Raw genomic sequence first — 26,377 nt, forward strand, 5'->3', positions numbered from 1 at the left:
GGTTTGGAGATATTCTTAACTAAATCCGTTATAAACGCAACTAAGATCTTCATACTAACGATATAACAATGATTCAACATCACCACACGTGCATACAACGTGTACACGCGCGGCGGTAGCCCTTCATTTGTTTATTCGACCAATGCCGTGGCCACACTTGCTAGCTGTTTGTGTTTAAGGCAATGATGAGTCAAATTCATTAACAAGATTCTAACTGTGAAGTCAGAAGAAGATGTGAAATAAGTACTACTCGATTAAATAATGATAGATTAGTTTATACCTATAAAAATGCGTTCCCTGTGTGTATGAATGTATGCCTCCTAGCAGTTCCGTGTATAGAACTTGAATGAATGATGTAAAGTACTCGTTAATCGTCATGTTATCACTGGTTGATAAGTTCCATCATTCATGACAATTATATAAACCACATTTTCCTTCAAACCGGAACACAACAGTGCACACCACTCAGGGATTGTCACATACAAAAGAACAACCAGCCACGATACTCATAAATAAAAATATTATTTTGTCTGAGCTTCTTACCGTATTTTTTCTATCATCCAGCATAAGCAGTATGTTCACTACTGAACACAGACCTCCTAAAGATTACCAGATTGACTTAAACGGACAGCTAGCTGCTATCATTTGCACATAATTGCTCGACTCGGTCCATTGAACACAGCATCCAATAGAGATCATCGTTAAACTACGCGATTAGAGCGGACAATTGCTCAGCTTCCGCGCCGGGGCTACTATAAACGTGTTCGTTCAATAGATGAAGATGGTCTCTGAGAATTTGAGACGCGTTGGTTAGACGAGAGATGATATGATTGATCAATGATTATTGCTAGAGGTAGAGTGAGAAATGTTTTTAATGTACGGTCGAATCTGTTGAATGAAGAATGGCACTGGTATTGTGATGACATAGTTGAATCAGACGAATGTTATACGTATTGAGAATTGATTTCTATATATACTAATATAATAAAGAGGTACAGTTTTGTTAGTTCGTAGGGGTAATCTTTGGTAATACTGAACTGATATTGAAAATTCTTTCACCTATAAGAAGCTACATTATTCCTGGGTGCTGTAGGTTGCTTTTATCTCGGAAATTATTTTCACGTAGGCAAAAGCTATTTATTTTATGAAATGCTTATGTATAGATTAGATAAAAGCGACTTCATTTTGTGTAATTAAACAATTTTTGAAGCTCAAAATTTTTGTATAATGATAGAGTCAGACAAAGCGGTGACGTTTATTCAGACCAACTTTACCATCTAAGACAATTACTATTTAATCACAACCATCTGACATGACTTGCAAAATTTATTTAGCATAATGAACTTTAATAAATCAAATCTATATATATAAAAATCAATTGCTGTTCGTTAGTCTCGCTAAAACTCGAGAACGGCTGAACGGATTTATCTTATCTTGGTCTTGAATTATTCGTGGAGGTCTAGGGAAGATTTAAAAGGTGAGAAAAATTCGAATAATTGCCGGGAAAATCCTCAAAACAGCATTTTTCTATTTCCCATACAAACGTTTTCTAAATAAAATGGAGAGTCAATTTGTAATTTATTACCGCTGCATAAAGTTCAAATTCGCGTGCGCGTTGGAGGATCTAATATCGCGTTCTGAAACTCAACAAAAGTGAAAGTGAATCGCGAACGCGACAAAATTGCATAGTCTCAAAATACATAGTACATAAATAGTGGTCGGCTTCGAGAAACTCAATTTTGGCTAACTTCAGTTGTTAATATAATATATAACTCAAAGGTGACTGACAGTGATATATCAAGGAACAGCCCAAACTATTGGACGGATCGGGCTAAGACTTTACATGCATAAAGCTACTATGACGTAGGCATCCCCTAAGAAAGGATTTTGATAAATTCTACCCTTAAGGGGATAAAATAGGGGATGAAAGTTTGTATAAATGTTCTTAGATTTTCGACTGATTGAACTGAAATTATAGATTGGGGATAAAATTAGTTTGAACCTATAAGTACCGGGAAAATATGTAGCAAGACTTTTATCAAACAGTGGAATTTTATCCTGGAAAACACCTTCACGCGGGCGAAGCCGCGAGCAAAAGCTAGTCTATATATATAAAAATCAATTGCTGTTCGTTAGTCTCGTTAAAACTCAAGAACGGCTGGATAGATTTGGGTAATTTTGGTTTTGAATTATTTATGGAAGTCCAGGGATGGGTTAAACGGTGACAAACATAAATAATAAATAACGGAAAATACTAAAAACGACAATCTAAGTTTTTCAATACAAAATGTTTCTAGCCATGAAACATTTGATGTCTTTTGTCTTTTTAGAAATAAAGAATTGGCCTAGCTGTCACATATATAGGTGCGTTCAGAAATTTGTCTGTTTCATAGTTGTAATATGAGGTCCGATTTCTTTGGTTTGTTTTTTTCAAATACAAAACATATTAGAAATAAATAAAGTGTAAAAGTGTCAGTTGGTTCTCAAAAATAGAAAATAAATAAATAAATTTCAAGACTATAATTAAAATCTATCATCAATTTGCCAGTGCGCGAGAACTTTATTTAATGTTATTGTCGCAAAATGCCACGGAGAGGATGACTTAGATCGTCGAAGTTAATCAAATGTACGACGAGCCACTTCACGTGCAAACCGTACTCTCGACTAGCGAGAGACAGATAATGATAACATACGTATTGTATGGCAAAATTGTGTTTCACAATAAATAATAATAATAAATGTATGTAGGTGATACGAAGTTCACCGGGTCATCTAGTTAAATATAATAAAAATGATCAAAAGCGTAAATCACGATGGGTGATTATCGGACCGTTAATTACATAATTACAGAAACCCCGAGGCGGATTAGTGATTTCAAATCCGCATTTATTTGGCCCGATCGACAAAAAGTCCCGAAACTTTTACGCAATCTCATTTCGTCGGAATCGACGGAGCTTTGTTAACTTTGCGCCGAAGGTCGAAAATGGATTACGTTTGAAGTGCTTTAGCAAAGCGGTTCGATTTGACGCGGTCTATATTGGATTATTAAAATCCTTTAATATTACTTCAACAAAAGCTTATGTACATATTTGTTTGGAAATATTATGTTGATATGACGATGTCAAGTCTCATAATGTACAGTAATTAGCAATTTGCACTTTGGTGCTTGGTGATAAGATTATTTTTTCTCTCACTGTAACGGGGTAGATCTGAAACAATAAAACTAAAAACCTTCTCGTTGTTGTGTATACGTTTAATTGGTGCATATTAATTAATAAGTCTAAGTAAAGACTATTAGACCGATATATGTATGTACTGTTGAAGTACCTAATTAAATAAATTAATTTAAGAAATATGTCTGTAAAAGATCACTCAATTTAAATTTCATTCTGAAAGACAAAAGACTTATTTTTGATTGATTATAATTATCGAGGTATTACTGCCTTGTGACAGTTCGCATATAGCGTTAACATACTTAGTCTGGCCATAAATACTGTTACACTTAATTATAAAAAAATATTACATTTGAATTTCGAATCTGTCATTTTTATACGATTGTTCATTGTGTTTTCTCATTTTGGCGCCAATACATTGTAAAATATTTTGCGATATTAAAATGGTGTGGGGTGATAAAGAGAACCGAATCGCTGTGATAGCATTACACAAAGTAGGTATGGAGCCAAATGCAATTTTTAAAACTCTCCATACACTTGGTATTAGTAAAATGTTTGTGTACCGGGCTATTAATAGGTACAATGAGACCTCCTCTGTTTGTGACAGAAAAAGATCTGGCCGTCCACGTAGTGTTCGTACGAAAAAGGTGGTCAAAGCAGTAAGGGAAAGAATTCGAAGAAATCCTGTCCGAAAGCAAAAGATTTTATCTCGGGAAATGAAGATAGCACCTAGAACCATGTCGCGTATTTTAAAAGATGACTTAGGACTTGCAGCCTATAAGAGACGCACTGGCCATTTCTTAACTGATAATTTAAAGAAGAATAGGGTGGTAAAATCGAAACAACTACTGAAGCGGTACGCAAAGGGAGGTCACAGAAAAATTTTGTTTACGGATGAGAAAATTTTTACAATTGAGCAACATTTTAACAAACAAAATGACCGTATTTATGCTCAAAGCTCTAAGGAAGCTTCCCAATTAGTCGACAGAGTGCAACGTGGACATTATCCGACTTCAGTGATGGTTTGGTGGGGTGTTAGCTATGAAGGAGTGACTGAGCCATATTTTTGTGAAAAAGGTATCAAAACATCGGCACAAGTGTATCAAGATACCATTCTTGAGAAGGTAGTTAAGCCCCTTAACATCACCATGTTCAATAACCAAGTATGGTCCTTCCAGCAAGACTCGGCGCCGGGTCATAAAGCTCGGTCCACGCAGTCTTGGTTGGAATCGAACGTTTCGGACTTCATCAGAGCTGAAGACTGGCCGTCGTCTAGTCCCGATCTTAATCCGCTGGATTATGATTTGTGGTCAGTTTTAGAGAGTACAGCTTGCTCTAAACGCCATGATAATTTGAGTCCCTAAAACAATCTATACGATTGGCAGTGAAGAATTTTCCCATGGAAAGAGTGCGTGCTTCTATTGATAACTGGCCTCATCGTTTAAAGGACTGTATTGCAGCCAATGGAGACCACTTCGAATAAGCTTTTTATATTTTTAATTGTTTTATATTTATGTATTAAACTGACACACTGTAAAAGTAATAAATGTTATTTGCAGTTAACAATTTTCTTTTTTCTTTATTACAATATTTATGGCAAGACTAGGTATATACATATTCTATTTATCAATTTAAAATACATCTAGGTACTATGACACGAGTTTATTTTGGTTGTTTATCTGTTGAATGGGAACGTGGTGTGTTTCGCGAGTACTTTACTGTTATTATGTGAGTGGGATTCTTCTAAGTGTTTCGAATACGTTTTTATACACTTTCATGTGACGCACTACTTGTATTATGTTTTGTTTTCCTTAAGAGTTTCTATACTGTAGTCATATGAAGGAGCATAATATAACTTTCGATTTGCAGCTCTATAATTATCGAATTAAGATCATAATTGGTTGTATTAGAAAAACTTATTTTCGTATTTTTTTTTATTAAGAACACATGAATTCGTTATTCATTTTTGGCTCAATCTATTATAGTCCCATAAACTAACAAAAAGCAGCCCCACCAAGGACGAATTGAGATTCTGAGTACCACGAGTGCTCGAATTCAAAGTACATTTTTCCTAATTTTTATTACGTTTCCTGGGATTGCACCCTACATCTACATAAGTTATTTATAATGCATTGCTACTACACAAACAAGTTTACATATTCTTAAAAAATATCATCTATATAATCCGACTACTGACTACCTAATACTTAAAACCTAATCCATAAACATTGAAAATTAAAAACAGCGTCCAACATAAAGCGAAGCGGGCTCAAAGCTCGTCTCTGTTATGCCAAAGTAAAATATACGAACCAACTTAATGTACTTTAGTCTTGTTGCAAAATATTTAAGCCGCTTTCTGTACTTAGCAACTGGGAGGCTTTAGCGTCGAGGGATCCCAACCCCACCTCCTCTGGCCTTTGAGAGGGCAGATTATACTGAGACGTAAAAGGTGTTCCTCTCAGCCTCTTTAGCGAGATAAAATCCGTCTGAACGTTGACTTACCATATTTCAGTTTAGTTTAATGCTAATCCTCTTAGGATTTAGAAATGTTTTTAGAAAAAGAAATTAAGTAAATTTTTAAAACGAGGCTTGATATTTAAGTAAAAAAAAAACTTAGGAATACTTTAATGTTTATAAGTTGGATGGAAATGAGGCGCACTTAATTTTTCTAATATTATAATTTGTATGACTTTAAAGGTGTCTTGACATTTGTTGGGTATAAAGCATGAATTGTTGGATAGATTTGGATGACAGAAACCAAGTTTTGGTTTTATGTAGACTGCTTTCTCTCTCCAATAATGTTCAGTGCAACTTTCATTATGGGACAATTAAAACCGAGTACTAAATAAACTGCACATCAGTGGTGAAAGGTGAAAATTTCCGAAAGGGACTCTGACAAAAAATTTATGTACTAATATGCATCATTTTGGTCTGGAAATTGTTCTGATTGTTAGATTCTACAGAAGTTCTACATAAAAGGAAGCCGGCAGGCATCTACTGCTGCACATTGTTCTTTCATTTGGCTGTCCCGCCTCATTGATCTTAGAACATAATTTTTCTTCTTCGTTCATTAGGTTTCTTTATTATATAAATCTGAAACGCCTTTGGTTTTTCCATCGGAGCGTTACCCAGCTAATGCATTTACGTACCGGCGACACCACTCAGACTCGGACCAGCCCTCCCGGGGATAACTTAATAACTTTACCCTCGTTCGGTATTAAAAGCTTTTCGCGTTATATGTACGTGAAGTATGGTTTTTATGTCTTTAATGTTGGCGCTTGGTTATTGCCTTATCCAGGCATTTTATCCCCTAGACTAGGTTTAAATTTGATTTACAGCCGTTTAATAGACGATTCCAATTTCAATCTTCAGTCTGATTCCGAGAATGAACCAATCAAAATAACTCATTTGTAAGCGTGTCAAAAAAGCTTTCCGCTGATTAATGATTCCTTTTTTGAAATAGATCGAAATGAGCGATTGTAATCGTTTATTGAAAATGGCTGTTAGTTTGAAAATGTTGAAAGGAAAATAAAATGATAATGGAATGATGATAACATAAAAACATTTTAATGAACTTAAAGTCCCCTTCAAAATCGTTAAAAATCATTTAATATTATAAATAAAATAAATTATAAATATTATGGGCATACGTCCTTCAGTTTGTTTGTTTGAACGCGCTAATCTCAGGAACCATTAGTTCAAATCGGAAATATACTTTACCTACTAAAACTAACCAACAAATTTCGATGACATTTGGTATGGCAATATTTAGAGACCCTGGGAATAATATAGGCTACATTTCATTCCGGAAAAATATATAGCTGGACTTTTATCACTGAAAACTCTTTCACGGAAGCGAAGTCGCAAGCAAAAGCTAGTAGTATTATAATTTACCAAGTCAAAGGAAATGAAAAACAATTTATCCTTATGTTCTTTAATGGTGCGGTAAGGAATTGTTATATTATTAATTTTTACGATGTGCCGTAAAGTTTTTACCAACTTTTTGCCTAATATTTTCAAGTTTCAATATATGGTTACGTGAATGTGAGGCATTGAAATGAATCTACTTTACGTATTTTATCGCGGTTTTTTAATTATAATTTTCCGCCAAAGTTTCGAAGACTTTTAAAATTATAATATATAAAAATCCGCGTAAATACCAAAAAATACTATTATTTCAATATTTCTATTTTCTTAGATCTTCGGCGAATATCTATTAATTGAAGGAATTTTGAAACACACAATTCCTTTATCAGATGTTGTATCAAACAGACGTCAAAGAATGCACAATTATAAATTCACAAACATTTTCAATATTACTTAATCCTCTGTCTGGTAAAAACGGGGTCAATAGAAGTGGATCGTTACAGCACACACCTGTGACAACAGTTGCGCGAGACGCCAAACGGAATACGGGAGACTACACGAGAGTTTTAAAAAATGTAACTGCATATTTGTTCTCTGCTCTATAGATCTGCGTATAATGGAATTGTTAGCATGACCTGAAACGGTAGGAAGAATGTCGACGAGTTTCGCTTTTTTGTTAATCGAAATTAAAGGCTATAGAAATTCGAGAAGTGTGATAGTGAAACTAGCAAAAGCTCGCGGCTTCGCCTGTGTGAAGTTTTCCGAGATAAACGTCCCGTTATATATTTTACCGTGATAGAAATTAGCCTAAAACCTTCCCAGAGTTTTGAGCTATCTTCATACCAAAATTAATAAAAATGCGTTCAGTAGATTTTGAGAAAATCGATGACAAACAAACAGACAGAAAAGGTGACTTTGTTTTATAATATGTATAGATTATTCAACCGAATTTCATTTGAAGAATTCGATGGTGGAGCTATAAAGAATAAAAAAATACTTTCCATAGGATTATGTATACACTATGATGTGTTAGATCATGAACTAAAATTACACTGGTCTAGTAACGATTTGTATGACATACTAATCTTTGTCTTGGAACAGGAATCGTACTGAAAACATAAAGTCTATTTTATCCGAATGTATGTACAATGTATACCATTTGTATATGTAACAGGAGATAAAATACTGGTTGTTTCTAAGCATACAAATTAAAACATGATGCGAGGTCGGTGTGGTGTGTTCTATAAAATATTATTAGCTCGAGGAAATTACAATTTCATTTGGAATTTATAACCCCGTGCGTGTAAGGTGGCCATTCGTTTTGTTTATGATGGGACAGTCCGATTTTAAAAATTCTTTAATTGTTAGGTATAAACAATTTTTTTAAAGATAAGCTTTATTATAGACTCGGGAGTTGTTGAAAAATATTCGGGTATTAGCTATACATGTATCGTATTTTCCGCGACTGTTTGGTGTACAGAAATAGAAAATGAGTTATTAAATGATGTAGGGTGTAACACAAATAGAGAAATCCAGGCTGTAGAACCAAGTTCAGCTTTAATAACGAAGTTTAGTAAAACGTCGACTTCCATATACATTTTAACAAATCTGAATGCTTTTACGACGCAATTTCAGAAAAAAAAATATGGGGGGTTAAATCGATGCATATTGAGTTTCTCTATAGATCTGTTTCAGTTGGATAGTCGATCGTGTTACACCCTGTATATAGGATGAAAACATGCATGTATTTACTTATAAAGTTTTAGGAACATAGGATTGGTTCCGCAGTTCTGAAAACATAATACTAGAAGATAGAAGAAAAAAAAAGCATTAGAAAAACAATATCCTTAACTTACTCTTGGGGGTAGATAACAAAATATTTTTCGATTAGGTATAGGGTATATTAATTAATACTTTTTTTAATTCCTGAAGTTCTCGTGTTAAATTGTGGTAACCTTGTTTGCATGTGTACCGTTCGCGTGCAAGTCCAATGTTGACGAATGGTTATCGAGCGCACGCGATGTAAATACTTACGGGTAATCCGAAATTTCCTCACTTAAACTCGGAAAAACTGCTGTATCGCTATTTCTAATTTTTTTTTCTTTAATAACAAGTTCATTATTTTTTCTTTCAATAGTCAGTAGTTTTTTATGCTGTCTGTAATCTCTATGTATATTGGTTTTCTTGTTTAATCAAGACCACAATACAACGTATAAAAGTAGTAAGTCTATATATGCTGACAATCCTTAAAACTATGCGTGCCTGCTTTGCTACAGTTATTTTTGATACACATTCTATTGATGTTGTAGCATTGTTTTTCTATGTACCCTGGTACATAATGAGTATTGCGTGTACAAACACAATCAATCAGCTAATACGTCCTAGCTTCAGATGTTATCAACTTAGTAATCGGAGTTCTAGTTCTTGCGTATTCATGGTTATTGTATTTGAATTGACAAAACTTTTCTATAATCAAATATTGGTTATACAGTAATCAGTAATATAAGTTAGTATGCCTCAGGTTCTTTAGGTATGGATTCAGTTTATTCTTTTTAATATTAATAGTAAGTGTTAATACTCATAAAACTGTACGAGCAGTTTCGTCGGTGAAAACAATAGCTTTATTGATTACATTTTGTCAGAACTGGTTAGCAATGTTTTCTACTTTTGCGTATTTTTTATCCAGACTCATATAAGCTCTAAAATAGCGTACATAAGCTTCGCACCGTCCACCCCACTCGTTTAGAAAATATCAAAGCTCGGAAAACAAAAAGAAAGCAACCGGGCTACGCCTGTTTCATATCGGAAACCGATCGCACTGACGTTGTCAGAGATCCCGCGGGAATGGCCAATTGCAAATTGGACGCGTCCCGTGTCCCGGGCCAATTTGTCATGTAGCCTGACGTAGATCAGCGTGTATTATTTTCTCGGAGCAAAATTGAACAGGGATTTTTTGTTTTACTTTCATCCCACCGTAATTGGGTCGCTTTAATCGAATCTGCTTTCGGCTACGCGGAGCGTGATGTTGCCATGTTGGTCTGTTTCGTGTTGGTCGTTGTATTTTATTATTTCGCGCGCATATGTGTCTCTGACATCTGTTATGCCTTTTACAATGGATGATGCTTTTTAAAATTATTCACTTTTTAAGAGTTATTGCCTTGATGGTAATTTATTATGTACCCTTGATCTATTTGGCGTGTTCTATACACTCCAAATTGTTATTTTTAAATAATTTAATACTTTTATCTTACTTTTAATTACTGCAAGCTGTATTATGAGTCAAATGTCTTAGAACGCCGAACTATACGCAGTGCTATACAGTACTCTGTAATACTTCCCTGGTTGATACATTGTATAAATTTACTTAATAACATTCATAAATTAATAATGTGCCGATATTTTTATGTCATAAGCATCATCATATTTTTTTGACTTGGGAATCCGGTTTAATTAATGAGGTTTTAAACCTTCATAGCGTAAAGACTATTTCTGTTTGCAAGCTAGTATTTTTTATATTAAAATTTAAGCGAATATAAATTTAGAATTCCGAGGCCGCGCCGGTGCAAGTTGGAAGCATTTGTGCAAAGTTATGCACTCATTGTGTGCGATGCGGAGTTCTCTAACGAGGAAACTTCCTTCCAAGAAGTTTCAGTAGGAGTGTGATTTATTTGCATAATAATGTTTGGAAAGTAGATAGTTGAGTTTTTATTCGCACTTCAGTTGAGTAGGGGTTGCTTAATAAAAAAGGTGAAGAGGCACATCGTTGTTTGTTATTTAAAATTGATATCTTCAAATGGTTTATGTCAGGCAAGCCGTGCGTCGTAAAAATTAAACCAAATTATTTTTGCAACATGATTTATGTTACACCCACAGTGCAGTGGGATGAGGATATGTGAGAGTTCGAAATAACCATTTGTTATATTTTTTCTCGCTGTCTATTGTTTTATGTAATATTTGTCTATGCATCCATACATTCTCGTCTAATAAATTCTCGTTGTGTTGTCCACAGAGGAAGAATGCTACCACTGCATGGCAAGTCTCGTCGCGTCCAAGGAGAAGATGTTCATCACTCAAACGAAACTACTCAACGAAGTCACCTGGAAGACTGTCATGCAGATCGCTAAAAAACATGCCGTAAGCACCTTTCTTTTATACTCGATATTATTTAATCGATTGCTTCAGTGGCGTAATTGTAATTGTACACGGAGTATGACTACCGCACTTTGGTTCCGGGTTCGAATCCCGAGTCGGGACAAAATAATTGTGACTGCGTTTTTCCAGCTTAAAAAAATACTCAGTCGGCTCGGAGTCATGAAGTTGGCGGTGTGATACTCCCGTGCCTCGGAAAGCACGTAACGCCGTTGGTCCTGCGCCTGATCTCTCCGATCATGTCGAATTGTCGTCTCACCAGACTATGAGAGTGAAGGAACAGAGAGTGCACCTGTGTATTGCGGACACACTTGTGTACTATAACATCTCCTTCGTACTTGGCTGCGTAATTCGGTTAGGAAGAAATCAATCATTTTTATAAACTCAATATGGTTGTAGCCAGTGTAATTATTGTGAATTATGAGACATATAAAGTCTCAGGGTGATGATCGATTCAGTGTTTTGTTATCCAAAATGCGGGTGATGTTGCTTTATAAACTTTATTATTTTTTGGCGACGGTGTCCACTTGCCTTTGAATCCAAACGAGCATTTAAGTTATGGGTATACACCAGTTGTATAAATGAGGTACTAATTGTATTTATATGACTATTCGATGATCTGCGAGCTCGTTAATAAATATAGACTTGGGACACAATTGTGCCCTGAAATATATTTTGTTGCAATTGTTTTGATACTAGAGTTAATTCGACCCGGCTGGCCTTTGCTATGTAAATTCGGTAATGTTCGCTCTATATTCAAATTCGTAACAACGGTGAGCAATTAAAACATGTAGAATGTATTTGCATAACAGTATCATAGGTATGATATTTTCATCATCATCAACAGCATATAACAGTCCACTGCTGAACGTAGGCTTTTTCCATTATGGCCTATTTAACCATTATACTTGTATGTATACGTTTTATTTCGAATTACACAAAACTGTGCAAAGCAAACAGTAAAGAATGGTCTACAGTTTACACAATCCGAGTTACACGCACGATATATGCCGGATTATAACAAAGTTGTTTTTTAATTGTCGCGCGCTTATCACATATATAAGATAATTCAGTGTATTTTGTGATTCAAATGAATGATGATGAAATTATGACAGAAGGTGTGTAATTATGCTCGTTTTCGCTAATCACTTTGTTCCTACGTAAAGACGTTAAAACACTTAGTTGAGGAACCAATGCTTCAACCCGACAATTGTTTATCAATCCGATAATAGTGTTTTAGGTTATAAAAACCCGATTTAAAAAATATGGTGAAATCCAAAGGATTGACGAATCCAAATCATGGAAGAATAACCGAAATAACGTGCATACCGCGTTGGTATGCGGTGCTTTTGATCGACAGATACGCGATAGTGTTAATCCATTTGAACGGTAATCGAGCGTGCCCTGGTTAACTGCATGAATACACACAATGTAACTGCATCTACCATGCGAAAATAATATCACGCATTTATCAGTCGAGATATAGAAGTAAAAGATCCTGAAGCTACTTCGACCGCTTTGTTCCCACGATATGTCAACTGGAGGACATCCGGGCTCCTAAATATCGCACGAAATATTTGTTTTATTCGGTTAGTGAAGTTGACAGGTTGATTAGTGAAACAAAGTTTGTCTATAAGACAAATTACGGAACAAAATCGAGCTGTCAGAAACATAATTTTCAAATTAATCGAAATTGTAACGCTGTCAAATACATTATAATCTACTGTTACGGAATCTTCTCAAACGTGACTGTAGTGACGTAAATCTTTGCGTTGTGTCCAGTACGGTGATTTACTGGAGATAGATAGGTACTCGCATCGTTTTTATATTTATTTTTTTAAATCAGCAACGAATTCCTAGCGCATAGTAGATTTTAGGGACGTTTCAATCTTTTGATATGTTAACTAATTAGTGTGTCGCGTTCCGAGATCAGCCTGTATATATCCGGTTCCAAGAGGCAGGCATAATTGTGCCGACTGGGTAATCTTCTCTTATCAGTCAACATTCTATCGAACCTCTCTCCGCTTACCAGAGGTACCACTTTAGGTGCAGTGGAGTAGCTTTGCCGTCCCCCTTTTAAAAAAAAATCACTTGTTCAAACACTTTTCTATAAGGACAAATTTTAGCACAAAACACTAATGAACTCCAAGAAGCCATCCATCCAATTCCTCAATACATCTCAATTGCCAACACTAAGGAATCAATTAGCGATGACGTGATTGGTTGTCGCCTGCTTGAAGCATTGTTCGCCGAAACCGGGTCGTCTGTGAAAGCGTTCAGCGGTCTTGAAGTGGCAATATCTTGGTTATAAGCGGTACACCGCAACAATGGTGCCGGGGAATGGGGTTGCGTACGCTATGTCGATATATATGAGTATGTAATTTGGGTATTGGTAGTGAGGATATAAGTTTTAGATTGGATTGTCCGGCTCGAAGGACCAGTTTTTGGATACGAGTGGACGCCTTTAGCTAACTAGACTATGTATATAAGTTATTCATTGCATGCGTTGACTGCGATAGAAAATGTTGTAAGAAGACTAGCATGTCTAAAAATTTTTTTCTGATTAAACCAACAATAAGGCAGTGTCAAAAACAAAATTTTACGTCTCTGCTAGAGGATAATCATGTCTTCTAGTTAAATATTGGTTTGTGTAGGCCTTATTCTATCATCATACTTAACAACATACAAAAAACGCAATTAACAATCATAGAAACAAATAGGTTAAGTGACATAAAACGCAATTCGCAGTCACACGCGACCCCGTCCAGCAGCGATCACAAATAAATTGCCGATAACAATGTCTAAGGTTACGGAACTAGAGTTATCGACTCGATAATTGCGATAGGGGTGAACGACCATTTAAAAATCGATAGGCATCTTGAACCCTTCAGCGAGGACAGTGGGCTGTGAGGGTAGATCGATAGTCGGTGTGAACGGCCCGCTGATGTTGTTTACTAACTGTAGGTTGCATCATTGATGAGGCATTACTCATGTTCTACGCCGCGCATTGAGGTGGCGAAGACGATGACTCAATTTGCTTTGTTGTGTGATAAAGGTTGACATAACTAATGTGTAGGTCGGGAATTGTGATTCTATAGTATCTTTTTATGGACTTATACTATATTTATAGTAGAGAAATGAATGCCGACTTTGAATAAATATTACCTATTATCACCTGTCCGTTTTCTTTCAGTAAAACAGATTGTAGGCTCCGATTGCCCGACTGTTATCAGCCACTTTAGCATATGTCGTTCTACTCAATGTTATTGTATTCTAAGTCATCCATACAGGCAATAACCATCAGATTATTTTCCAGCGTCCCTACAGTGTCGGTGCTTGTTTGCAGAAGTCAGCTGCTCAGCACCTGTCGCGACTGTCCGGAGCCATCGGGCCCGAGCGCATCTACGCGGACTGGCAGTGGTGGATCCTGGCCGCTCTGCCCTTCCCTCACCTCGTGCGAGTCCTCGACTGCTTCTTCCACGAAGGCATCAAGGTATGTTATGTCTGGTAATATCAGCAGGTTAAAAAATATATTTTTTGTGGATTTGTTTGTTGACTTTAACATGGTATGCAGCAACCAGTGGGTACTATCATCTATTTACTATTAAAGCTTTATTTCTTTTAATGCAAGAAGCTCTTATGTTTTTTTTGGACGAGAAAACAAGATTGAGTTTATAATTCTCTCGCCTTTGTAGTATCATTACTAATTACTGAAAAAAATATCACATGCAAATTTATTGTCATCGACTTAATGGTGCTTTACAGGTATTCTACAGAGTGGCGCTCGCAATCCTCATCCTCTTCCACAAGCACACATCGAACCAGAACTCCGAGTGGTACGCGGAGGCGACCAAGAACGGAGTAGACCATGCCATTGACAAATTCTGCAGGAACATGCCCGTCTCGCCTACCAAGTTGCTGAGGACCGCCTTCAGCATTAGGGCTTTAAGGTATGTTGGACTATGGATTAGATTCCACATTTAGTTAATGGAAAATCTGTCGATATCTAATCAAACATAACTTTGCAATTCTAGGCTTTCAAAGCGTACCCAATGTCCATGGTAATTTTTTTTATCGGTATGTTTGTGCTAAAGATTCTATATTTAAGTCTAGATTTCATTGCAAATGTTTATTTTTCACTACCTCATTGTAATATTTAAGTAAAACATTTTACTAAAAGAACGTCTATTTCCAGTTCACAGTACATATCACGGGTGTTCATAAAGACAGAGATGACGTTGAAATCGAAGCAGGTGATCACCGGCTCGCGGCTGGTGCGCTCCAGATCTTCCGACAACCTCCCCACCAGCCAGTCGCAAGTCAACATACAGATGATGTCGCACACACTGACCATACGCGAGGTACGATCACCATTCCATTTCAAGTAGATGATGATGACGATACAATTGATATGACGGATGTGAATGATGGAGTGACGACTGAAAGTGATGATTCGAGTGAGATTCGCTTCTTAGCTTTAAGTATTGATTTCATAGGAAACAAATGAACTGGGTGTGTGAATGATAGTTATTCTCGGAGAATTGGTGATTGGTTAATATTATGTGTAGTCGTTATGATAGAACGAGATGGTTATAGACATTAACAATTGGTTAAGGAGGGATAGATGCAACTGTCGGAGTTATTTGAGTAACAACATGCATGTATATTATAAGTAAAACATTATGATCTTTTATAACTGAAGCTGTCACCGAGGAAGCTATTATTTTGGATACAGCTATAAAATCCAAGAATAGGTGGGCCATTATAGATAACTAATCATTTTATCTATATGTATTCGAATTTATATTATTATTTATATGTTTACAGAAATGGTATAATGCTGAATCGAAAAAGTCCTAATACATTTTATTAATAACCCTATAGTCGTGATATAAAATTATATTAGCCACGTCTATACTTACTTTATCGTTATAGTAGGGTTTTACTATATTATTATAAGATAGTATATAAATACATCCAGATGTAGTATCACCTCTATATGACATTTCGTGTATGTACCGGTTTTTTACTTCGTTTGCAGAGGATGTCTGAGGAAACGTGCAAACAGATGGTATTGTACACGGAGACACTAGGCGTGGCTTTCGCTTTTATTTATCATACAATCATTCGATTTGCGATTCTAACACCACTAACTCGATACACATCGAATACTTTACATATTCGATTAAAATACAGAGTGGATGATTTTATCGTTTTTATTTTTTGTAAAATACATATAACGCCATTTAATTTAATGTCGACTCCATGAATTTATGTTTTGTTCAAGTCTGTGTAGCGAGAGACATGTGAATGATTATTACATTGTTGTGTTATCGATGTGATCATTCGATATAATCGTCATCGGAATGTTTATCGATACAAAAATACCAACGGACAATCATTTCATTAGCTTTGGATGTATGATTATTCATGTTTTTTTCTTATGTATTAAGTGTGTTCTATGTAAGATACCTATTTGTTTTGATCGATAATTAATATCGATTCAACTGGAACTTGGCATGCGTGTGGAATATGCTACGAGGTTGAATTTTGAACAGTAACTATACAAATGTACAAAATGAAACTTGTGATAACAAACACATGAACATAGCTTGATTTATTAACTTGTTTTTGTGATGACACATTATCGGTAATAGTGATGTGGAGGTGGCATGTAATCGATTGTTTTGTGTGAGTGCTAACCGTGTGCCGGTTTTCCCGTTAGGGCTCACATTCGCCGGGCCCGCGCGCCCTTTCGATGGGCGTATACCCCATACAATCGATCAAGTCGCAGATACTAGACCAGAGCGAAGTAAGAACAGTATTGATACACGAATATAAGTGTCGCCCCATTACAAGCTTGCGACATTCGATGTTTAGTTGCACCGCTTGCCACATAGGTGTTTATTATTTAAAGCTAATTCGCTTTAAAGGAGCCGTCTGACGCGACGGTTCGTTTATATATTTTTTTTATTTTTTTTACATATTTTTCGATTTTATTTTGCGTCTGTGGTGAGTACTTGTAAGCTAGAATGCATGATTGCTATTTTTTTATGAATGTTTGCGATTTTTTTTTTATTTCTTTTATGTCTTATTTTAATATTGGATTCGTCACTCGCGTGATATGTGGTTCATTCCCTGTAATCTGTTATAGTAAAATAAAATAAATATTACACAAACCCACCATGTGTTGTCATATTCTAAAAATGTCCACAAATGTCGACCTTTAAACCACATCTACAGTGTGTTCATAAAATACACAACCGTTATTTTATATTTTACGTCCCAAATTCGAAACTCGTTATTAAATGTCTGGAATCCAATCGTCATCAGTAAGTCCGGTGTTCGCAGAGCCCACGCTCCTCCCACTTGGCCCTGTGGTTCCCATTCCCTAACGCGGTGTTCCAGGATCAGCATCAAGCTTCAGACTTGAGGCGGAAGGTTTGACTGACACCAAACATCTTGCAGTTAATAACACTAATATATGGGGACAGCTAAATGTAACGGTTGCACAATGTCGAATCAGTTTAGAGTTCCGTAGGTCACCGCTGCCGGTACCTCATTTTAGTTTTTTTTTGCTGTTTGGTTGTTTTTTTAGGTTATGGCTGATTGGATGATAGTAATGCTCATTGTTTCATTTACGTACGCATTTTCATTAGATTTTGAATTCTAGCTTTAGTGTAATCATGAAAAAAAAATATTGTCACATTAAAACACAGTTGACCAAGTGAGAGAAATGAGGGTTCTCTGCACACCTACGGAACCCTAAAGCAAGCATGACATCTTTTATCTCTCCCTTGTCACACCTCTGTCATTTCATGCGCACATCACCGTATATTTGAATCACAATTTGATTTTCCAATAGATTTACATTTTCACTAAGAATCATTTTTGATTAGTAATTAATTTAAACACTCTGTATTCGTTTTATAAACATTGTACATTTAGTTGCAATTCATTACGTAACTAGGTATATTAGTTATGTAGATGTTTTGATATACTATTTAACCCGTTTAAATAGTTACCAAGCTTGAATAAACGTAGATTTAAAATGTATGAATGACTAATTCTCTTCAAATACTAGGAATAAATTATATTTAATATCGATCGTAATATTGAATGTGAAGTAGAAATTACCTTTTCTACGGTTTAATAGTTTTTTGTAGTTTTCCTTTAAATATTAATATCATCTTTATAAATTATAATGGTAATGTAATAATATACTCTATATTTTAGTTGTAAAATTTATTTTTAAACCTCTCACTAGATGTTGTAAGATTGCCTCATTTCATATTGTCGATGTTGCATGGAGTTGTCCGTCTTGATATGTACCGTAGTGTATATAATGTTGTATAGACGTCTGTGTGCACCGCACCCGTTCACATGTAGATGTTCGAATAACAAACACTAATTTACCTTGTGACGTCATGTGTAAAACTTTTTTTTTTTAAAAGGAACTTCCATAGATTAAATAAATACGTAGATTAAAAATAATTAAAAAATAAAAAATATATTTAATTATTGTTCTTTTGTAACGTAGGTAGCGTATGAATACGTCGATTCTGAATGAATTCTAAAAAGGTCCTTCAGAATTGAAACATAAACGCATCCAATTAGACCCTAGCGATCCAGTAGATGTACGCTTGACGCTCTATCAACAATTCCCTCGCTATAACATGTCGACGGTTTCCAGTTGTTCACGCTATGGTCGTGGTTGCCGGTGCGCATCACCATGTACCAGCCGGTGCTGCTCTACACCACGGAGGAGCACGGCTGCTCGTTGACCACGTTCTACGTGAGGGTCGAACACCACGAGCCCACATTGTTGATGATCAAGACTTGCAATAACGAGGTATGTGATCACTTGACTTAATAGAGCAGTGGTTCTCAAACTTTTTAAATGACGGAACCCTTTTGGGAAGCAAAATACTTGATGGAACCCTACAATAAAACAATTGTTTTTATACGCGCGCTCACAAGTATACTACCCGCTCGTTTTAACTTTGCCGCTGGCGATACGTATGATAGGATATGATGATAGGTAGCAAAACATAATATAAAAATATTTTTTATTTAATTGTAACAATAACAATTGTGTACGTACATATTTGGGTAAAACTATGACACATTATAAGTTTTGTTGTCACGTGGAGGAGGGTACGCGCATTCCACAGACCGGCAAACATAGAGCGAACGGGTTGTACAAGTATAAAATTGTTGATACCAAACTTATGAGATATTGTACCAGCTATTGTAACACATGTTTCTACAAATACAAATAAATAAAATTAATAACGTTCATAGCGTTTTGTCTCCGCGCGGCCGCGGAGCGACCAGGGAGAGGTGTTTTGATTTTTTTTTCTAAATTCTTGCGGAACCCCGACAGAGGTATCACGGAACCCTAGGGTTCCGCGGAACACACTTAGAGTATAGCTGTAATAGAGTATAGACTTAAAAAAAAAGAATGGATATAGTGTGTTGGTCTAGACTACAATATTCCAGGTGTCCAGAAGTCTCTTATACTTAATTTGTTTTGTCCCATATTGTTAACGGCCCAGAGCTACAACAATTCATCATTGATCGACATCAGTTCCATTACTACGAGTTTAATTTATTGTTAAATTTAATAAAAGGAAATAAAATAAGAAAATGCTGACCACACTTTACAATTACAGTCTATTTTATATATTCCATTGGGTTTCTGTCATAACAATGACGTAGGTACTAAATTTGTATCAAGACTGGCTATAGACATATATGAATTAGAAACAAACTAAGCAATATAATTAATAATTCGCAGGTGTTCGGAGCGTACTGTTCGACGCGATGGTTCGAACGAAACCAAAAAGACGAGCGCGGGAACCGGCAGGCATACTTTGGGACCGGAGAGACATTCCTATTTAGGTAACACATTCACGATAAATATTTAATTTATATATTTATTAAATAATATTTGTATTCACGTCACCAGTTATGGACACCATCTTTGTTGCCAATTCCTTTACTTTTGCAATGTAAAAAAAAATCATATTTAATTTTTATTTGAAATATTATGTAAAACTTAATTTTTGGAATAAATTAGAATGTTATTGAATTTTTATGCTGGTGTCAAATATTTCAATGCAACATAATTAATTGGATTACATAACATTTTTAAGCATTTTTTCTTAAATACTGTTATATAGCGTGAAATAATTTTCTATCGCAAAAAATATTGTAAAATTATAATTTCCTTGTGTATTTCTATTTCTGCACACATAAACGCTTACCGACATTTTATCTATGGCGAGTTTTGTCTCTGTCATTCTATCATAAAATCTATGATAATATCAAAACATTAAAAATAGTTGAAAGTCATTAAGCCTTTATGAATAAGGCAACTAGCACTTCTTATTTATTAGAATTTGTAAATATCGTTTGAGTTTTTATGACGTAATTAGTCTGTCATCTCAAACAATATTTTCAATTACACAAATGCTTTATTTCTACATTACAGCTTCTTATATTAGCACTTATGTTACTTTATATTTGTTATATTATAATGTATATAACCACTTCTCTCCGCCGAAATATTTATGCGCTTTCGAAAAATATTTATTTTATGTAAGTGATCACGAAAAAGAATTTGCTTGCCCATATTTTTTTAAAGAATAGTTTCCTGCTTTCTATTGTAATTAAAAAACGTATTTTGTCTATTATTTGCTTCATTAGTATTTTTTATCGTTCTAAGATTTATTCGTGGGATAAAGTATAACACAAACTATTTCAAAATGTCAGTTTTATGTATACAATTATCAATTTGTCACACTTTTATATTCAGTCTGGTTACAATTTATTTGAAAATATTTTATCTGACAATTGAAGTTAGCCCTAATTCAATTATCTATAGGGTGTAGCTCTAAATCAATTATCGGGGTGTTCTTTTTATTCTTGACATAAAATTCGCACTATTCTTTTTCTGGTCACATTTATTGATTTCCCTTCTATTTATATGTCGGGCACTGGAGGTTAAAGGCTGCATTATATCCACTTTACTCACACCACATCCTCACGTAGCGCATACTATCACCCGCTTCGCTTGTAACAATATAGCTTATACGTTCATATATTTACATTATATAAAAGCTTTTTAGTTTATCTTTATATGAAAAATTAGTATACTGATTACTGAATATAGTTTAATATGTAATTTTACTTGCAAAATTAGTTATGCTTTATGCGATAGTTGGCCTCAATAAGTTCTCTTTATTTTATTGTTTATGGTGTCAAATATTTCTATTTTGCTTTCGTTTACGGTACTATGCAAAATTACTAAAAATTATATTAATACTTTTGTAATAAATTGAAAATGGTGTATTTTTTAAGTTAATTTAAGATTGAATTCAGATAGGTAATTTTTGTTATAAAAATTCTGGTAATTATAATATGATGATTATTTATCATAATATTTGTAACGAGAATATAATAACTTCGTAAGACATTTCAGCCATACCGACTTCATAAAAACAAAATCGAAAAGAAATCACCAACCATCGATACATAATCGATTTAACTCATCGTCACACAATCGATACACACACAATAACCGATTGCAGCCTTTATCCTGAACGCGCCAAATATCCATGGGTCGGTTGTACGGCGGGGAGCGGTGACAAAGGCGAGGAGCAGAAGGTCGCTCACGGCTCGGAACTGTTCATGGCGGCTGACTCCAAGATGATTACCATTGGCGGCGGGTCAGTATATAGTACATACTTAGCGTATTCTTCCAGCCTGCATCCCCTACGCGCCAAATATCCCTGGGTGGGATGCCTGGAGGATGGGAAAGAGGGCGAGGGCGATGTCAAGACGCCGCACGCGAATTCGCTGTTCATGGCCGCTGATAATACAATGATCACTATCGGCGGAGGGTATGTGATTGCGGCCGTTGCGAACTGAGTCGATGTATCGATATGCTTTTAGTATCGATTAGTTTTGTGTACACCCTGACTTAGTGAATGTTGTCTGTCGTATAAATTCCTATTTTTCATAAATTTGGATATTGGTAAAAAAAAACAGTCTACAATTTTGCCTTAGTAACATTCTCGAAGTTCCATATTTTTTTATTACTTGGTGGATAAAGGTGACTGTTCCGTAGAAGTATATTTTTATTATTTTAAACCTACTCAACTGGTATTCAGTAAGGCACAGTTCGTAACGGCGTCATTGTTGTGTTTGCTGTTCTAAGGTATGCTGAATACTGATGGTAAAATGTCAGATCGAAGCATGATCACTATCGGTGATGGTAAATTGTAAAAAAGCATGGTCTTTAATGGGTGTTAAATGAAAATTTGTGTAATAAAATGAATCCATACTTTAACTATGATACTTTTACCAAAAAACGTAAACTGAAAATTTAGACGCAATTTACAAAACATACAAAGCATAAGTACTATGAAAATTAACAGATTGAAATCACTGGAAATTGCGTGTAATTGTGTTAGTCTAATATAAATAAATATTAACTCTGAAATGTGATCGTCTGTTTTAATTTTGTCAATAGATATCGGATATTGCTTACTAATTTTATAACCGAAAAAATATATTTATAATTTATAATAATTACCATAATATAATACATATATACCGACAATAATATTGTGTATATCAGTAAGTGAGGTAGAATACCATATTGGAATAAAGCACAAAATATAAAATATCCGATGTCTACTACAATCGTTTGTTACGTTAATATAAAAAAAAAAACTAATATATTTAAATAACCTTACAGTGACGGCCAGGCGATATGGATGGACGAGAACATAAGGTTCGGCAAGACTGACCGATGCTCCACGTTTAACAACCCGCCACTGTGCCCCAGCGGCGACTTCGAGATCCGCGTGCTCGAAGTGTACGGCTTCTCCGGCGCGTAGACGGACCCCAGGGTCCCACCGTACGGACTGTAGGAGTGAAATAATCTCGTAAACGTGTTATTAATGTGGTGTCATATCCTCGTGTGTGTGGCTTGGGCGCTAATGGCCGGGTTTCGGCCGCAAATCGACGAAAATCAAAACGATCGTGTTATGTTACATCGTGAAATGTAGTGGAGTGCACTGTACGGTGCCTATTCAACCAGATTTGCGATATATTTTTGGGATGTATGATGTGATTGTGAATCCCTGAGGCTCGTCGCACATCTGTAATTATGATCGCTGGCCGGTATCGCTTACGTCTTGTGGCAAGCTAGGATTCGCATCAGATAATAAAAACTCATTATGTGTGACCCGCAAATGTACTTTATGTATATTTGAAGATCGCGTTCGCCCCATAAACAAAGAAAATGTTTGCATAATGATCGAAATGTCTCGGGATTTTTCATAGCCAGATTTTTACCATACAAAGATCGTCATAGCACGGCGCGAAGCTATGCCAGCTTAGCATCGGTTGCAGATGGGCGACGATCCGAATCCGATGTATTGATTGCCCCTTGCCGTTGTACAGACTGTGTAGATGTATTCCTATATTTATTTACGTGTGTGCCCCGTAGCTGTCCTATCATGTAACACTGCTGTCCGTTCAAGACAACGAAGACGGGGAAAGTAGGTTGTTTCTATATATATATAATAATGTTATAGATGTCTGTGTGTAAGTACAAAATATGAACGTATCGTACCTACTCTTGATGGATTTTAATACGCTTATGATGAAAGCAATATGTATTCGCGGTATGCGGTGGTAACGTTATATCATTTTGCGGGCGTCGATGTGAACATTCCAGTGACTGTGTTTTATCTGTGGAGCGTACATATTCTACATCATAGACGTGCAGAAATGAACAGAGAACCTTCAAATTTATAGTAGTCGACGCAGCATCAAATTGGCCACATGAACCATAGACAATATAGCACGACTTGTTACATTTTATTTCTAGAATTGTCGATAATTCTCAATTGTTATGGCACTCAGTCCATCTCTCCAAGTCTATGCTCTACAATAAAACCCGACATTAACATCATAATTTAGTTTCATATTGTGGGACGTTTTTGTTTTATCGGCAAGTTAGAATGAAAATTCGGTCCAAACATCAGTATTTTTGGTATCGTATAGTATGAAGTATCTTCATTATGTACTTTAAGGCTTTATATTACTCGTTCAGTAATCGCTTATCTTTGCTCACAAAAAAGTACCAAAGAGTTTAAATAGTAGAATGATGTTCGTCTTCCTGTTGCACGCGTTTTGGTATAGACCAGATGTGTTTTTTTTTTCTATGAATTTGTGCTCATATATATTAAATTCAAATTTATAGAACGACAGTAGAGCGATTTACTAAATTCGATTACAATTGAAATTCAACCGTATGATTTAATACTGATATTAGCTATGTGCAAAGCATAAAACGTTTTATTAGAATATAGTTCATAAGGTTGAGTTTCAGTTGCTACAGAATTTTGTATCCGTACTCATTGTACCTTAGCGTAGATTCATAAAGTCGAAATTCATTCGTGAAACGTGCAATGGAACACCATATCGGAACATAGACGTTTCATAATACATCGGTCTCAATATGTGATTGTAAAATAAAATTTGATAATAAATTTTATCCATGGGTCATTTGAATTGCTTTTTAATCGAGTCGATTATTATCGATAATTAAATCGATACTATTTACACAATGAATTGGAACGATTTAAATGTTGCCATTTAAAAAATAGTTTTTTTTGTAGTAATATTGGTAATAATGCACTCGTTAGAGGCGTTCAGTGATCGTGGGCCACTGCCATTGTTAGCAGTTTTTATAGTATTATTTTTAATCGTATTTCGATGGAGTATGTGCCAAAATTGGACCATATGAAAAAATACGACCGGATTGGTAGTAAAAAGTATTGTCAAGTTCTGCTTTCTCAATTCATTATAGTATTCTTACACGTTGTGTAATAATTCCGGTGATGACGAAACGTAAGTGGATGGATTTTAGGATTTTTGTTTTCTTAAGTCAGAAATTGTGTTTTTTTTTTAGTTATAAAATTACGATGTAAAATAGGTATATATATAATATGTTACAAGATTTATGTCACAATGTCCAAACATATCCCTGTTGGTACAAAGGGTTCTGCGTTCGTATCGCCCGCGGCTTTGTTCGGCTACGTTTATTTGTAAATATTATTTTAGCGTAGCGACTGGGGTTCGTCATGGTACTACCTATCGATATGTAAACGGAAGCCTAAGACTTGTTTTTTTAAATTCAGATTATTTATGTAATTTATTGAGTAGGTAACAGTGATGTTTATGTATGTTATGCGGCGTCTCCGTGTCGCGTGTTGCTGTTCACTCGCGCGCATGTATGTGAGTTATGGTAGGGAGGGATCGCTCGGAGGCGTTCGTCGCGATACGTTGCTGTTAGCAGTTTGTCGTTGATCAGTGTAAAGTCTAGTCTTTATTCTGTTTTTATTATCTTAAATGATAAATATTATCTAATTATATACAAAATTGATATTTAAACATTTTGTGCGATTTTTGCCTCAGTACAGGGGCGCGTAGGCTCGTGTTAGTTAGTGTTTAAGTACATTTAATGTAATATATACGGTTATTAATCTTCTTCAGTATTTGTGGTGTTTTTTTATGTGATGATGCGTGAGGAGCGAGTGAGTGCTTCGTTTTGTTACTACTATTACATTCACATAGTTGTAATCAGCTGCGCCAGAGTCGGCGCACTACTCGTTTATGGTAAAATTAATGTTGCTTTATTACGCATATGAAATATATAATCCCCGTATATATGCTGCAGTTTCATTTTATGACACCCAAAAAATATACTTTGTTTTAAAAGTATATAATTTCATAACCCACCCGTACACAATCATGCTGCCATGTTAGGATCAATACTGCCTTAGAAATAAAGGGATCTACTCAAAATTTATGTATTTTCTGATTTTCTTAAAAAACGACCTTCCAAAGCATGCTCTATAATATGTCGAGAAAAAGACAAAGTTGTAAAATAGAAACAGAGATTCTTAATTTCTATATTGTTTTAAAATCTTTTTTATTTGTTTTCGACTAATCGTCTTGTTTGAGTTGGGTCACCTTAGTTCTAATTTCTAAAGGCGTAACTTGTGTAAACTGTATTATAAATTTAAATAAATCATAGTGGGATACGATAGTTAAAAAAATTACCAAATATAAAAAGGAAAGGAAAGCGATGATAGCCTAGATGG

The 26,377-nt window shown here is 35.3% G+C and overlaps 1 protein-coding gene across 10 annotated transcripts in view; it reads left to right on the forward strand.

Moving 5' to 3' along the window:
• Positions 1-25,940, forward strand: part of LOC115449331 (GTPase-activating protein skywalker) — a 144,648-nt gene extending 118,708 nt beyond the window's left edge. For 2 of the 10 annotated variants that reach the window (XM_037442087.1, XM_037442091.1), the window contains 9 exons: positions 11,050-11,174; positions 14,506-14,682; positions 14,955-15,139; positions 15,385-15,550; positions 17,541-17,630; positions 18,883-19,041; positions 19,990-20,093; positions 21,785-21,922; positions 22,957-25,940. In XM_037442087.1, coding sequence (XP_037297984.1) covers positions 11,050-11,174; positions 14,506-14,682; positions 14,955-15,139; positions 15,385-15,550; positions 17,541-17,630; positions 18,883-19,041; positions 19,990-20,093; positions 21,785-21,922; positions 22,957-23,098 — 1,286 coding nt within the window. In that variant the 3' untranslated portion in view covers positions 23,099-25,940. Of the gene's footprint in view, positions 1-11,049; positions 11,175-14,505; positions 14,683-14,954; positions 15,140-15,384; positions 15,551-16,230; positions 16,261-17,540; positions 17,631-18,882; positions 19,042-19,989; positions 20,094-21,784; positions 21,923-21,958; positions 22,097-22,956 lie in introns of all 10 variants that reach the window. The other 8 variants (XM_037442096.1, XM_037442088.1, XM_037442092.1 and 5 more) reach the window with 8 other exon arrangements.
• Positions 25,941-26,377: the final 437 nt, after the last annotated feature.

This window comes from Manduca sexta, chromosome 23 (genome assembly GCF_014839805.1).
Source record: "Manduca sexta isolate Smith_Timp_Sample1 chromosome 23, JHU_Msex_v1.0, whole genome shotgun sequence".
NCBI classification, from domain to species: Eukaryota; Metazoa; Arthropoda; class Insecta; order Lepidoptera; family Sphingidae; genus Manduca; species Manduca sexta.